At 41.9% G+C, this 17,278-nt stretch overlaps 1 protein-coding gene across 4 annotated transcripts in view; it reads right to left on the bottom strand.

Moving 5' to 3' along the window:
• The window catches only part of LOC125451846 (transcriptional activator GLI3-like), a 390,661-nt gene that overhangs the window by 81,846 nt on the left and 291,537 nt on the right, over nt 1–17,278 (bottom strand). For all 4 annotated transcript variants that reach the window (XM_048529496.2, XM_048529497.2, XM_059645818.1 and 1 more), the window contains one exon: nt 10,408–10,613. In XM_048529496.2, coding sequence (XP_048385453.2) covers nt 10,408–10,613 — 206 coding nt within the window. The remainder of the gene's footprint in view (nt 1–10,407; nt 10,614–17,278) is intronic.

Genomic DNA, 17,278 nt, shown 5'->3' with positions numbered 1-17,278 from the left:
ATGTTCATCACACCCAACCCCTTCCTTTGTCCATTTCCACGTGTCAATAGCCCACAAAAGGGCAGAGAGCAGAAAAGTGGGGCATAGGGTGCCTGACAGTCACCATCTTACCCTCTACCAGCACAGGATCCTTGCATTACCGGGAGAGGATAGAGGCTGAACATGCGGTGATCGCAAAACCTCCACATCCCAGCAATTAAGTAAGATTCATTGTAAAGTGCAGCACTGCTTTTCCATTACCACTACCACTCCATTTTTAACCTGCTCAGGCATTTGCCTCTATTTTCTCATTCGGTTGAGCACATCACTGGCACGTCTCTGCATTTCTTAAAAATGTGTTCGTGGGATGTGAGCACTGCCAGCATTTACTAATTGGCCAGAAGGCAGTTAAGAGTCAATGGCATTGTTTTCAGGCATTAAGCTCCAGATACCCACCACCCTCTGGGTGAAGACTTCTTTCTTAAATCCTGTTTAAACCCCCTCCCCTTTACCTTAAATGTATGCCCATTGCTTATTGATTGCTTTACTAAGGGAAAATGCTTCTCCCTATCCACCCTGAACTTTGTACACCTCAATCATATTCCCTGTCAGCCTTCCCTGTTCTATAGAAACAACACCAGCTTATCTCATCTCCCTACATTGCTGAAACTTTCCAGCCCAGACAACTTCCTGGTGAATCTCCTCTGCAGCCTCTCGAGCACAATCACATCCTTCCTACAGTGTGGTGACCAGAACTGCATTCAGTACTCGAGCTGTGGCCTACCTAACAGCTTATACAGTTCTGTCATAACCTCCTTGCTCTTGTATTGAATGTTTTGCCAAATAAAGGCAAGTATCCTACCTGCCTTCTTCATCACCTTATCTGTCTCTCCCGCTTTCTTTAACATTCTTTGCACATTCAAAGATCCCTCTGTACTTCATAGGGTCCTACCATTTTCTGTGTACTCCCTTACCTTGTTAGTTTTCTCAAAGTACCTCACAATTTTCATGATTAAATTACATATGTTATTGTTCTGCCAATCTATTGAGCCCATCTATATTGTCCTGTAGTCCAGAACTTTCTTCCTTGCTATTTGTCATTCACCAAATTTTGTGTCACCTGCAAACCTATGATTAAACCTATATGCAAGTCTTGAAAATGAATGTGCACAACAAACAGCAAGACACAGGGCTTTACTGATACAAGTTTCTGGTCACATAAAACAAAACCTTCGAACATCACCCTCTGCCTCCTGCCACAAAACCAAATTTGGATCCAGTGTGCCTTAGATCCCATGTGCCTTTAACATCTTGACCAGCCTCCTTTACGAGACCTTACCAAAGTCTTATCAAAGTCCATGTAGACTACATCCATTGCACTTTTCTCATTCACATGTCTAAACACTTCCTGGAAAAACTCAATGAAACCTATCAGACAAAACCACGCTAACTATCCCTGATTAATACTTGCTTCTCTGAGTGGAGATTAATTTTTCCCTCAGAATTTTTCACATCAGTTTTTATATCACTGACGCTAACCTCCTCAGTCTTTAGTTCCCTGGTGAATCCCCACCACCCTGCTTAAACAATGGTACCACATTAGCTGTCTTCCCGGATCTGACACCATCCGGAGAAAATGTGAAAATTAATGTCAGTTGTCATCCCTCCTTATTGCAGTAATTGACTGCTTGATCAATATTGGGGCAACACTTTCTCTTTTACAACTAACCCTTTCTTGCCTGAAGATTCCATAGCACAGAATTTGAGCTGCCTGTCCTGACCCTCCTTCAACCATGTCTCCTCAATACCAATAATGCCATATTTCCATGTGTTATTCAGCACCTTAATTCATCTGCCTTACCCACAAGACACCTTATATTAAAATAAATGCCATCCAACTTTGTCATGCTCCTTTGTGTCTTACTATATGTACCGTGCCTGCCAGCATTGTACTTCAATTCTGTGTCCCATTCCCTGCCAAGTTAGTTTAAATGCCTACCAGCAGCACTAACAAACCGCCTTCCCATGCCCTGTTAACTAGAAGGTTATTGGTTTAGGTGCAACCCATTGGGCAGATAAAACAGGAGTGTCAGACATCCTGTTCACTCTGAGAGCTGGCTCTGATAGAGGTGGGTCATTGTTAAGGACTCTCCATGTACAAATAAAGGGTGACTTGTGACAGGATACCGGCTCCTGTGGAATTATTTCAGTTCCTGCTGCTTGAACTGAGCTCAGTCTGGACCTTGGTTGTCAGGTTGAATCACAGAGCTCTGCTGCTGCTGGTCACTCCAGGTTCGCTTCAATCTGACTGTCTGAGTCAAGAGCATAGAACTAGAAAAGTTTGAACCTTATTCATGACTCAAGCCTTACTCAGGAACGCTCTCCCGGTCTGCTTCATGGTAATACTGATTGCTTTATACTCCTCTCAGTTTGCTTCTCAGTGATTTGGACTGTTGAACACAGCTCCCATTTTTTAATTTCAAAAATGTATTTTTCATGAATAAAGTATTTTTTTATACATACATGGTCACTAAAGCAGTTCAGTTCCATACAGCAGCAAATAAAGAAACAAACAAACAAACATTGGAGTTTGGCTATATCCAACAAACAAACCAAAGGCATTTCACAGTTGTGCCTGATCATTTTTACATACATTTGAGACATCGGGGCAGGGACAGAGCTCCAATAACTGAATGGACCTCCATTTAACTTCAGCAGAAAGACCCAAGATGGTCATCTTCCCCCACTGCGCCCTGGCAGTAGCTGCCCCAAGCTTTAGCACATCCCTTAGCACACAGTCCTAGACCTTCGATCAAGACAGTCTGCAACATTCAGCCCGGGTCAACTCCTTGTTCTGAAGGACCAGTAGGTTTCGGGCAGACCAAAAAGAGTGTTAATCATTGAGTTGACAGTCCTCCTGCACAGTCAATGTTTGACTCTGTGCATCCCAGAGGATCAAGCACAATGTCCTGCGTCAAAGACCTGTTCACGACAAACTTCGATAAAAACTACTGCATCTTTCTCCAGACTTCCTCTGTAAAGGCATATTTCAGAAGGAGATAGGTGGCAGTCTCTACCTCACTTCAAGGGCATCATGCGGGATGGAGCAGAGAGCCCGGACATAGAAGAAGGATCTCACAGGTACTGCCCTCCTCACCATCAGCCAAGTGACATCTTGGAGCTTGTTGAAAAGGTCTGGTGATGAGGCATTCTGCCAAATGGTTTCGACGGTCTGCACAGGGGAAAACACAACAGGATGCACACTCTCCTTTCCCCGCTGGGTCTGGAGAACCCTACGTGCTGTTAATTTCTTGATTAACTTGTGGTCAAAGGTGTTTTTCCTAGCAAATTTCTCCATGAATGACAGGCAACAAGGAACAGTCCAAATACTTGGAGCGTCCCACAGCAACGAGGCCAGTCCTACTTTGTGTAACTCTGGCGACAAGTAAAACCTCTGTAAGGAGTGCCATGTGGTGTTTGCGTGCAACAAAAAGGGAGCGGTGCCCCCAAAAGCCCAGTTTCTGCCTCACTTTGGCGACGCACTCCTCCCAAGATTTTGTGCATGGTCCAGTCCCTCTGATCTATGTTCCTGGCTCCATCAGTTAATCTGTTCTGTCGGTGAAGGGGATAAAGGATTGGCTGGCCCCATTCCCAAAGAACACGGCCTTGCTCTTGCCTTGATTTAGCTTGGCTCCTGAGGCCAGTGCAAACTGGTCGCAGATGCTCATGAGTCTGTACACTGGCAGCAGATCTGAGCAGAAAACAGTGACATCATCCATGTACAGGGAGGCTTTGACCTGTAGACCTCCACTGCCTGGGGCAGTCACGCTTCTTGAGGCTCCCATCCTTCCTGGTGGACTCAGCAAAGAGCTCTAAACAACACACAAACAGGAGTGAATAGGGAGCCCTGCCTGACTCCAGATCTGATCAGGAAGTATTCTGATCTCCCCCCTCATTGACGACACACTCCTCTCACTGCTGTACACTCCTCCCAGTCATTATCTTTAACCTGTTGCGTGTGTTTGTATCTGTGTGTCTGTGTATGTTGTTAAATGCAATTGACCTTGAAGGGCCTCACATCACCCACAAGTGGAGCCCACTCCCTCAGAAAAGAAACAAAACAAAAAGACTTCCTCTGCCCACTCCAGGTGTTGTGGCAGCCATTTTCTCATTTTGTTTGTGCATTTGCAATTTGGAGAAAGATGGAAGGCATACAGGTAGTGAACTGTAAGGTTAGACTCTCAATCCACTATTCACACCCTTCACCTCCTCCAAGACTTTCAATTTCCCAATGCCTCATCTTCACCATAGACATCCAGTCCCTATTCACTTGTATCCCCCACGCGGATGGCCTAAAAGCCCTCCGCTTCTTCCTCTACTGCAGGCCCAAATGGTCCCATCCACTAGCACCTTCATCTGCTGAACAGAACTTCTCCACACCCTCAACAATCTTTCCTTTAACTCCTCCCACTTCCTACAAATTCAAGGGGTGACTGTGGGCAGCCATATGTGTCCAAGCTATGCCTGCCTCTTTGGAAGATAGGCACCCTCTTCTGGCACCATCCCTCACCTTTTACTCCCTGACACTGCTGACTGTATTGGTGCTGCCTCATATTCCCATTATGAGCTTGAACAGTTCATAAACTTTAATAACACTTCTATCTCAACCTCATAATCACCTGGACCATCTCCAACACCTCCGTCCCCTACCTGGGCCTCTCTGTCTCCATATCCAGTAACTGTCTCAATACCGTCTTGTGGAACAGTAGGTAGGGTCCCTAGAGCCAGAAGTTGAGAGCTTGAGTCTTGCGTCAGGACTGAACAGCCATGGAAGATGCTTTCATAGTGTTGTGTTGATTATCAACCTGCAAATTCTTCTATTACAAGCAGTAAGAGTCTCACAGAATTCCTACAGTGTGAAGACAGGCCATTCAGCCCAATGTGTCCACACTGCCCCTCTGAAGAGTATCCCACCCAGAACCACACCCCTACCCCATATCCCTGTGTGTCCTATGGCTAACCCAACTAGCCTACATACCCCTCGACGCTAAGGGCCTTTTAGCTTTGCCAACCTACCTCACCTGGACATCTTTGGTCTGTGGGAGGAAAGCAGGCCACACAGAGGAAACCCATGCAGACAAGGGGAAAATGTGCAAACTCCACACAGACAGTCACCCGAGGCTGTATTCAAACCTAGGTCCCTGCCGCTGAGAGGCTGCAAGGCTAACTACTGAGTCACCTTTGAGCAGCCAGATCCCTAGGTCTGCTAGCTGCCATGCAACAGCCACATTTCGCTAATATTAAAAGGCTCTAAACCCAGATTCTAGACATGGTCTGTACTCTTTGGCAAGCATTTTCCTCAATTCAAGGTACTACCAGAATAAGTATCCATCCAAAACTTAGTTATTTTTTGTATATCCATCTGCAATGAATATACTTAGTACTAATAATAAAATAATGTCTTTTAAATGGAAAACGAATCAGTTTATATCAATATAAAGAAGAGAGTCATCAGGAATATTCAAACAGGTAGTCTTTCAAAAAGGTCTTAAAAAAAGGGAGAGGGCAAGGGATTTCCAGAATACACGGCTTGGGCAGTTATTAATGATGGAATGATAAATGGAGAAATGTACAAGAGGCCAAATCTAGACCAGCACAGAATTCAGATTGGGTCATAAGACGAGAGGAGGTTACAGAGATAAACAGACCAGGCCTTAACCACGTGAATGGGGATTTTAAATTGAAGACACTGGGTGCGTACAAGCCCATCTAGTTAAGGCATGTCAGGGGGCTGGGTGAGCAGGACTTAATGCAAGCTGAAAATCAGGCATCAGGAGGTTGGTTGAGTTGATGTTTATGGAGTGTGAGGGATGTAAAGCCAACTAGAGAACAGTGAAATTGTGGAAGATGACAAAGACATAAATAATCTGACAGAAGACAGGCTGTACAATGCAGAGACAGATGATATTGTGATGGCAGAACCAACCAGTTCTCAACAGTTCTGAAGAAGGTTCACTGGTCATGAAACATTAACTCTGGTTTCTCTTCACAGCTGTTGCCATACCTGCTGAGTTTTCCCAGCAATTTCTGTTTTTGTTTCTGATTTCCAGCATTCACAGTTCTTTGTATTTTTTTTTAATAGTCCTCATAACGGAGATAATATTTGGTCTTGGTAGGAGTGAAGTGTTTGACTCTGGATTGAATAAAGATTGCAAACAGTCTGATTTAGAATGAGTCGGTGGCCAGCGAATCGGTTAAAAGGAAACAGATGTTACAGAAGAGATGAAGACAATGATTTCAGTCCATCCAACATTTTTTCTGAAGAAAACTGCATTTGATCTAAGACTGGAAGTCAGAAAAACAGTCTGCAGGGGTTGAGGTGGATCTGGGTGTCATTAACATACATGCTGAAACTACCTTCATATGAAGTTGGTAAAGGATAAAATAGCGAGTTTTGAGAAGATTTGTAGCTCAGGTTGAGGTTCTGGATGTGAGTTTGCTCGATGAGCTGGAAGGTTAGTTTTCAGACGTCTCGTCACCATTCTAGGTAACATCATCAGTGAGCCTCCGACGAAGCGCTGGTGTTATGTCCCGCTTTCTATTTACCTGGTTAGGTTTCCTTGGGTTGGTGATGTCATTTCCTGTGTTGGTGATGTCATTTCCTGCTCTTTTTCTCAGGGGATGGTAGATTGGCTCCAAGTCAATGTGTTTGTTGACGGAATTCCGGTGGGAATGCCATGCTTCTAGGAATTCTCGTGCATGTCTCTGCTTGGCTTGTCCTAGGATGGATGTTTTGTCCCAATCAAAGTGGTGTCCTTCCTTATCTGTATGTAAGGATACGAGTGATAGTGGGTCATGTCGTTTTGTGGCTAGTTGATGTTCATGTATCCTGGTGGCTAGCTTCCTGCCAGTTTGTCCAATGTAGTGTTTGTCACAGTTCTTGCAAGGTATTTTGTAGATGGCGTTCATTTTGCTTGTTGTCTGTATAGGGTCTTTTAAGTTCATTAGCTGCTGTTTTAGTGTGTTGGTGGGTTTGTGGGCTACCCTGATGCCAAGGGGTCCGAGTAGTCTGGCAGTCATTTCGGAAATGTCTTTGATGTAGGGGAGCGTGGTTATGGTTTCTGAGCCCATTTTGTCTGTTTGTTTGGGCAACAAACCCACTATCACTCGTATCCTTACATACAGATAAGGAAGGACACCACTTTGATTGGGACAACACATCCATCCTAGGACAAGCCAAACAGAGACATGCACGAGAATTCCTAGAAGCATGGCATTCCCACCGGAATTCCATCAACAAACACATTGACTTGGAGCCAATCTACCATCCCCTGAGAAAAAGAACAGGAAATGACATCACCAACCCAAGGAAACCTAACCAGGTAAATAGAAAGCAGGACATACACCAGCGCTTCGTCGGAGGCTCACTGATGATGTTACCTAGAATGGTGACGAGACGTCTGAAAACTAACTTTCCAGCTCAGCGAGCAAACTCACATCCAAAGGATAAAATATTGTAAAGATTAAAAAAAAAGGAGATCCAGAATACATTACTGGAAAACTCCAGAGATAATGCAGCAGGGATGGGAAGAGAAACCATTGCTGAAGACTCATAGGCTATATTTGGATAGGTAAGAAGTGGGGGCATTTCCACTGATCTAAACTGTGGAGTCAAGGAGCTGGATAGATTGCTGTCTTTATTTGCAGAAGAAATCTGATTGGGTTCAACTCACATTGCTCTAATCTGAATTTCAGCTCAACAGCTGGAGTATACTCCCTAGCACCGTGCTTAATTTTGATTTGATTTATTACTGTCACGTGTACCAAGGCACAGTGAAAAGTGTTGTTGTACCTGCTTTTACAGGCAGATTGTACTATACAAGCACATCAGGGTAACAGAAAAGAATGCAGAATATAGTGTTGCAGCTGCCGAGAAGGTGCAGAGAAAGATTAACATTAACATTCAAGGGGTCCATTCAAAAGTCTGAAAACAGCAAGGAAGAAGCTGTTCATGAATCTGTTTGTATGTGTATTTAAACTTTTATATCTTCTGCTCAATGGAAGAGGGTGGAAGATAGCGTAACCGGGGTGGAAGGGGTCTTTGATTATGTTGATTGCTTTCCTGATACAGCAGGAAGAATAGATTAAGTCAATAGATGGAAGGTTGGTTTGCATAATGGATTAGCCTGTGTTCACAACTCTCTGTAGTTTCTTGTAGTGTTGGGAAGAGCAGTTGCCATACCATTCTGTGATGCATACATGCTGAATGTGGAAGCAAAAGATTTCCAGGGATTTACAAGCGTATTACTGAAAATTCACCATTCCCTTCTGTATCCTTTTTTTATTCAGAAGCCAAAAACCACTGGGGTAGGACCCAATTCTTTTTGTTTCAATCATTCTGTTATGTCACACCTCTGGGGCAGTTGGAACATGGGCCCCAGACTTCTAGCCCAGAGGTAGGGAACACAATGATCGCACCACAAGACCTATTAATAACATTGCTTTTTCCAATTTTACTAAACTAATCAAGTTATCCTGACACTCAGTTAACAAGTACTGCCCACCAGGGTCAGTGTGGACCCCAGCCTTTTTTTAAAAAAAGACTCAGCACCAAATCACCCAATTAATCAAGTCCACCCATCAAAGTCAGTGTCACAACAACAGAAGACAAATAGGTGAGGAAAACAGGGGACAGTCTAAATCAAAATAGTGGGAGTGGGAGAAATAAAGCTCCCCAGCTCCCCACCTCATTCTAAAGGCTTCATGATGTTCCCACTTCAAGGGCACCTGGCATGAAGGGGCAAACACACAGGAACTACGACACCTCCACAGCCTGCTGCCTAGGCCTGGCCATGACTGATGGTAGTTTTGAACATTTTCTCTGCAACTTAATCTTTTTCTTAATCACGAAAGGTGGGCAGGGATTATATTTTTATCCTGTTTGTTAGTCGTAACAATGCACCTGAAAAACAAATGGTCAGATTCGGGTGTAACTCGGAATACAGATAACATATAGCCTAAGGGGGAATTAATTGATATAATAACAATGTGGATTGAGATCAGATTTCTAATTTTTTAAAGGATCTGTTAACGTTGGGTGATAGGATGTTTTGCTTTTTAAAGAACGTTATGTGTTGTTTTGTTGAAAAAGTTGCTTATTTTTAGAATGCTGTGAATTGTCTCAGCTGTTGTGTATTTTCTCTAAATGTGAGCAGTATTTTCAGAGCAGGGTATTATATCTGGATTGGCCGGAAGCCTCCTCAGTGAAACACTTATTAATAGAATAATATCTTTTTCAGCTGTCTAAAGTTGTACAGTAAAAGAAGAGCTGTGCAATTGTGATAATATTGAGTAAATAGCACGGTGGAAAAATGTTCTCTACTCAGTATCCTCTTCATGGGTTCCCTATATTATTCTTTGTGCTTTGCCTAGAATTAATTCTTCTGAACAGGCAGATAACCCAATCCCTGGCCTCTGTCAATGAACCACGTCACCAGATATTGCAAAGAAACAACTGTAGTGATAAAAATCTTCGCTACAGCACACCTTCTTTCTTGTGGAAGTGCAGAAAATTCAGGGCATAACTTGTTAGCAACATAAATTGGAAGCTCATATACTTTCTTCTGTTACATGACAGGGGGCATCAAAGACACAGTGCAGCCTATTTCCTTTTATTTTCTGAATAAAGGCTTGTTTGAAACGAATAGTGCAGCTGCTATGGTGAGGTAGCCAACCTGCAGCCCAATGGCCAAGTAGCTGAGGCAATTCAGTTCCGACGTGCTTTCATATTTCTTATCGATTGATATTTTCTCTTATGTCAGAGGTTTAGGAAGGGCTGTTAAATGAATGTGGTCTCATCAACTGATAAATCCAAATTATACCACCAAGTTTTATGACTATCAGCAGCCTAAAATATACAGGAATTAAAAGTAACATGCCAGCTTGATAATTATTGAAAAGTAAGGGTTTGCTTGTTTTTCAATTTTTAAAGTTCTGATTGAAGGACATTCTCCCATTCTATACACCAGGTACTTAATTGATGTGATTGTAAAGCTGCATGGTTCCTAGAGTGAAAGACCTTGGCTCAAAACAACACTGAGAAGAAAAAGGTACATGAAGAACAATTTTTAAAAAATCAGACAAGTCTTTACTAAAATAGAATTTCATTTAAGCATTAAACAATAATCTAATTAGAACATTTAATGTACATCAGATCACCATGATTATAACTTAAGCAGCTGGCTACATCGATGCCACCGTAAATAGACAATCATTTCGAATATTACACAATGAGCATTATGTGGTGAAAACATTTGAATTTTAAAATATTCAGAACATTATCTTTGTAACTCATTAAATTGATACATTTATTTCTCTATCACTGTCTTTAATCCATTCTAAGCCAGCAAAACTATGCATGATGCTCACCGTCTGTCGGGCTGAGTCCCCTGGCTGCAGAAATCATTGATAGAGAGGGGCTGCTGTGTAGAGACCTAATGTAGTCCATATACGGGTTAATGTATGGGTGTGGTGGGTTAAACACTGGTTCTGTCGTACCAACTGGGGTTCTTTGTGGGGAAATTCTGATGAGCGAGATGTCAGAAAATGCTGGACTACCTGAAAGGGAAGGAGGCCTAAAAAGGAAAAACAAAATCATAGAGGGAAGATGGTTATGACAGTAATTCATATAGTAGCTTTAATTTGATTTCTCATCACGAAACGAAGCTGGGTCCCACAAATTGAACAAATGAGGCATTCCATTTGGTACTGTACAATAGCATATGTAGACACGTGAATGATCTCAGAGGTCAAAAACATGGATGAGAAATTTAACCATTTATTTCAGTTTTAATGGCTGTTGTAATTCTGGTTAAAAAAACGAGCTTTGCACATGGTTTTTCAAAAATATCTTTACCAGACTACAACTTTACTCGTCTTTCAACAGAGGTAAGCAGGCATTCTGATACTTATCTCATGGGACCTTCAGATCAAACATTGCATTTACAACTGAATAGCAATAATCATAGTGAACACTGAGATATCAGCATGGTTCTCTCACCTAGCCTCTTCTTTTGGGGAGGGTTTCTGCCTGCAGAAACTTGGTCTTCAAGAATAGACAATGATTAAAGTCCATCATGTGCTAGCAGTGACACAGCAAGCTGACCCCACCTAATGCCTTTTGTCCCTTGTTTTTCCAATTAATTTACTGTGTAAGAAAAAGCCACTGGGAGCAGCTGTGAGAGCAGTGGGGGGAGCACATTCCTTTGATGCTATGAGAATGTAACAGCAGATTTTTGCAGACCGTGATCATCAGTGTTTGCTGTTGGCACCAATCACCATGACAGACTGTAATCTGATGTGAGAAGCCAATTCCACTCAGTTATCAGTTACAAGGGAGTCGAAATATCTGAATTTGACAAAGATCAAAGCTAATCTCCAAGGGAACTAAAACTCACTAAAACAAACTCGGAGGGTCAGGATTTAGTGAAAAGCAACTCACTGCTATTCTTTACTTGTCTGTAACATTAAACACTAAGATACTTGAATTATTTACATATTTTATCCTTTATGCCAATGGAAGGAGTTATCAGTTATAATGATGCTCAACCTTGACAAATGGCTAATGTCAATGCACAAAAATGTGATTAAACAGACAAATATAAAATGTTTATAGTTGGTTATGCATGTGGAGATCTTGGAACTAAATAGAAAAACTGATTCCTTTTCAAATCTCTTCCATCATGACAACACATAACTATTCAGTACAATTGCAACAGTGTAATGTTGAGTGAAGCATGGTGCGAGACAGACAATACGGGATGGGCAATAATAAACATAATTTCAGAGCTGATGGGCTCTTTACTGAAGATCCTGACCTCTTGTTCTGTTTCAGAATTGCTTTCAGGCTAACCGCATTTGCAATGGTTAGCTTCAGTCGCTAAAGAGAGCCTGGGCCTGGATTTCTCTTCTGCAGTAATTTGCTCCTGATCTTTTTCTAAGTTTTATTTGAATGTTTGGTGGTTTCTCTTTCTTTTACTCTTCAGTAAATAAAATGATATTTCAAAAACAAACAGATGTGGGATGATTTCACGTGACAGTTTCAAAATTAAATGAGCTGAAAGAAACCAGGAATGGAGTCAATCTTAACATTCACAAAGAGGTGCAAAAAATGTTCCTCTACATGATGGAAACATTTACTTTTGGCTGTAATTCCACCAGTATTGTGGCACATCTTAAAAATTAGCCCAAGCCTTTGGGAACATTGTTACCCTATCTAAGGTCGTTGTATCTGGGTGGATTTAAAAAGATACTCACTTTGAATTGTGCATCTTCAAAACAATAATACATACAACTTGCATTTATACGGCACCTTTAAAACATTAAAAAGTCCAGACGTGTTTCACAGTGCAATCAGTAAACACTGACCAAGAGGAGGAGATGTTAAGACTGGTAACATGCCTAGGCTGGACAGTTTTTGTTATGAAGAGAATTGGATAGACCGGAATGCTTCCCTTGAGGCAGAGAAGTTTGAGGGGGAAAATGATTGAGATGCATAGAACTATGAGAGACATAGACAGGGTAGAAACTAAAGGACCTTTTCCGCTTGGTAGAGAGATTAACGATCAGAGATATAGATTTAAGGTAACGGAGAGGAGGCTTAGAGGGAATGAAAGGAAAGTTTTGTTTTCACTCAGAGGGTGGTGAGAATCTGGAACTCTCTGCCTGTAAGGGTGGTAGAGACTGAAATCCTCATAAGAAGTGTTTAGATGTACACTTGCTATGCCAAGAATACAGGCCGATTGCTGAAAAGTGGGATTAGAAGGGTCGAGACCCGAAACATCAGCTTTCCTGCTCCTCTGATGCTGCTTAGCCTGCTGTGTTCATCCAGCTCCACACCTTGTTATCTCAGATTCTCCAGCATCAGCAGTTCCTACTATCTCTTTAGATTAGTTCGGTGGTAGTTTTTGACCAGCACAGACTTGATAGGCTGAAGGCCTTATTTCTGTGCTATAGCACTCTATGATCTACTTGATCACTTTCAGCTGGAGGTTTAATGGCCCGGATGGGCCAAAGGAAGTGGAAGGAGTTACATCTCTTGAACTGTCAATCCTTGAATATCCTTCAGGAGATGGTGATGAGCTGTCTTCCTTCTCCCGTACCATTGTTTCTCGTTTCCCCAAATATGTCTCCTTAGCCTCGTCCTCGGTATTATCTAAATGCTGTTCTTTGATAGCATCATCTGAATGCCCATTCTCATGTTTCTCTGGAATATTGTCCTCAAGGACACAGATTGCAGCAATTCAAGAAGGCAGCTCACCAGCACCCTCTTAAGGACAACTAGAGAAGGGCAACAAATAATGGCCATCCAGGGATGAAGATACCCCACAAGAGACCGTTTTAAAATGGAAGTTGAAAACACCTGGGTCTGTTTTCCTACCACTACCGTTGACCCCATTCATTGTCTCCAAATGGTCAGACTACTCATCCAACGTCCGATGGATAAGCAGAGGTTTGCTCCAACCAAACATTAGGAAGCCTTTCAGACCATGAACCAACTCTACTTCCTAGCCAACAAATCCTGTCCTCTCCACAACAAGTTTGAGATTAAGCCGTCATTTTGCAACTTTGGAACCATATTTGACCCTGAGGTAAGTTTCTTCCTGTATATCTACCACATTACTAAGACCGGCTATTTCCAGCTCAATAACATTACCTGTCATTGCCCTTGGCTCAGTTCATCTCTTGCTGAAATCCACAGCAAGTCTGCATTACCTCAAGACTTCACTAGTACACCATAGGGCTGGCTGGCCTCCTATGTTCTACTCCAACTCTGCCCATCCAAAACTGTGCTGTCTCAGTTACACCGAGTGTTATTACACCACAACCCCATCACTCCTAAATGACCTATGTTGATTTTTGTTTAATTAGCACTTCAATTTTCAAATTATTATTCTTGTTTTTAAATCCTTTCAAGATCTCACCATTCCCTACCTCTGCAATTTTCTCTATCCCTACAATCATGCAAGATACAATCCAATTCCGCTGTCTTAAGCATCCCTGATTTGAATTGCACCATCACTAGTAAATATGTCTTCAGCTGCCAAATCTTGAATACCTGCAGTTCCCTTCCCAAATCTTTTTAGCACTCTAACTCCTTTCCCTCCTTTAAGATGCTCCTCAAAAATTATCTCCTTGACAAAGTTTTTCAGCAATGGTCCCAATACTTCTATATATGGTTTGATGTCAAATTTTGTTTTGTAATACTCTTTTGAATTCCTTTCCACATCCTTGGAATGTCTTACGAGTTTCTAGGTGTTATACAAATGCAAGTTGTTATTGTTGTTCACATGTCAATTTAAAGCCCACTAATTAAAATGTGCAAACTAACTGGATATAACCTTCAGGAGCAGTAGTGCTTCATCATCTCATTCAACGATTAAAATGTTACAGTCCAGTTCCCGCTTTTTAAAAAAAAATCAGTAAGCTGGTGAATATACATACTTTAAATTCTTAGCTACGAGTTCCTCATATTTAAGTGATTTGACTTTGATACCCTGTACAGTGTGTGCTCCATACGTAACTCAGTGCCAGGTCAGCCCACTGTGCCTGAATAAACAGTCTTCCGAAAGATTCCATTTCCCATCTCAGATTGTTTGATATTTCCACTTGGACCAAGACCAGATTTATAACCAGCAACACCTCCTAGTGCATGAACTACATTTATCTTGAAGGAACTCTCAGTATTGTTTTATTTTTGTGCAAATGTTTCTCTACAGCTTACGCACATTAAAGGGATAAACCTCAGTTCCACATTCCCTACAGAGGGTGACATGCAGAAAGCAAAGCCCATGTTGGAGAATGTAGAGTGTGGGGATGCAATCCTGTCTCTGACTCAAAGATTATGCTGGATGTCACTTGTGGGCAACATGAGAGTGGTGAATGGCAAACAAAATCAGTACTCGCAGGTGAAGGATGCATACATAACAAAAAAAACATACGTTTCAAGGTTAGAAGATCAGAAAGCTAACTATGCCTCAAAGTAACAAAACAATTAATTCAGCTCCATTGTTATGCTCTGCAGACACTGTGTGGATAATTTATGCTTCTGAAAAGAGGAGCAATCATTGCTGGTGTGTGAAACATGTTTCACGGTGGCTCAGTGGTTAGCACTGCAGCCTCACAACGCCAGGGACCCGGGTTCGATTCCAGCCTCGGGTAACTGCCTGTGTAGAGTTTGCACATTCTCCCCATGTCTGCGTGGGTTTCCTCCAGATGCTCCACTTTCCTCCCACAGTCCAAAGATGTGCAGGCTAGGTGGATTGGCCATGCTAAATTGCCCGAAGTGTTCAGGGGTGTGTGGGTTGCAGGGGGATGGGTCTGGGTGGGATGCTCCAAGGGGCGGTGTGGACTTGTTGGGCCGAAAGGCCTGTTTCCATACTGTAAGGAATCTAATCTAATCACGTCGTGAGTATCACACATTTGTTGGAGCTTGGCTTCAGTATAACTGGGCACTGCATGAAGGCTATTTGTACTATCCCTTAATATTAGCATGAGAACAGTACCCACCACAGTACATTCACTAATGGAAGCCTTTCATCTCGAGTTCAGATTAGATTCAAATCCAGGTCCCAGAGAGAGGTGACGGGATGATGATACAAATACGCTATCGCATGTATGTTTTTAATGAATATGTACAGAAGATACATCAAAAACTGAGCCAAAGGGAACAGATGAAAAATTGAACAGTCTAATTGTTCTTACAGATCTCAAACTCAAATTTCTAATCTGTGTTCCCAATGCACAAAGCTATCCACCAGGATAGTTTACTTTAAAATAAAGACCAGAGGGAGAAAAAGGCCCTCATAAGCCAATATGAGGGAATGGTTTGTAGCATTAATTCATCAGATCAAATTACTCCCACAACCAGTGAAATCTACCATTGCCAGTACTTCATTCTGTTGTGCTGCCCAAATTATTGTGTCCAGGCACAACACAAGTTTTTTCAGCTCTAAATCTATAACTGTGAAAAAAAAACCAGCTGCACAGTTCAAAAAGAGAGAATAGGAAAACTACACTAAGCCACTTTTTTTCTAACTGAAGTAATAATTACAGCATAGAGGCATTCAGGGAATATAGCATACAGGTTATATATTAGCAAAAGCACAAGGCACATTTATTGTGACAAATTCCGCTCTTTCATACACCACACTACATCCAACAGGGTAAGCTGACATGTGCAGCTGTGAAGGGTTACCCAGCAGTAGCTACTTTTGGTGCTATTTTGAAAACAGTTCATTAGCATGTAAATTTCTCTAATTCATTTCACTAATAGCAATTTTGTTGAAAGTTTATCAGCCTGAACAATTAATTGTTTCTTTCTGCAGATGCTGCTGAAATTGCTGCAATTTTCCAACAGTGTATTGTTATTACAGTAAATTTCTTTGTTGTGTTTACTCACTGGGAGATCCCAGTACAATCATCCCTATCATCTGTTTCCTATCAATAAGGAACATCACTATCCTGGGGTTACAGTGCTTTGGGTCAGGGTGCAATGACATTGGTTTACAGCATGAAGCCTGGGCCTGACCCAGCTCCAAAGCAAAACGGAGGGAAAATCAACTGAGCTACTGGTTTTCTGTCACGTTGGTGTGACAACGCTAAACAAATAGGAATAAAGTACCTGGGTTTAAATCGTACCAGATCACAATTCGTATTCTTCCTACTTTCAAAACATTTCTAACTGTGGAGCGTACATTTTGTATATAAAAGCCTAGAGGGCTAAAATTGGGACCAAGAAATATAAACTGGCTTCTGGCGACCAGAATATGCAGGACAAATGCACCCAAAATCCTTCTAACATCTTCTCATTGAAGCTTCTCATTCTGCAGCTGCTTTGAATGATTAATAGATTAAATTTGTGCTAACATTTTCTCCAAATATACTGCACAGTCTAAACCTGCTCTTCCGTTCATTCCCCACACTCTCTAACATTCCTCTTTTACAAGGAAGTATCTGATTCTCTTCTGAAAGAGGCAATAAGTGCTGCTTCAACAACAGTTATCAGCAGTTTTCATTCTAATCATTCTGTGTAAACACATCTACATTGATTCTCTGTCTTCAACTTAAATTTCTACAGTTGCCATTACATTGATCATTCAATTGTTCAGAGCTTTGATTATCTTACCTGGCTATTTCTCTCTCCTCTCATTCTGACACAAAAAATAAGACCTTACTTTCCATTGCAAAGGTGATTGGGACAATACATCCATCCTAGGACAAGCCAAACCGAGGCACGCAC

Source organism: Stegostoma tigrinum, chromosome 5 (assembly GCF_030684315.1).
Source record: "Stegostoma tigrinum isolate sSteTig4 chromosome 5, sSteTig4.hap1, whole genome shotgun sequence".
Taxonomy (NCBI): Eukaryota; Metazoa; Chordata; class Chondrichthyes; order Orectolobiformes; family Stegostomatidae; genus Stegostoma; species Stegostoma tigrinum.
Note: the sequence above shows the minus strand (reverse complement) of the source record. Positions and strands in the feature narration are given on the sequence as shown.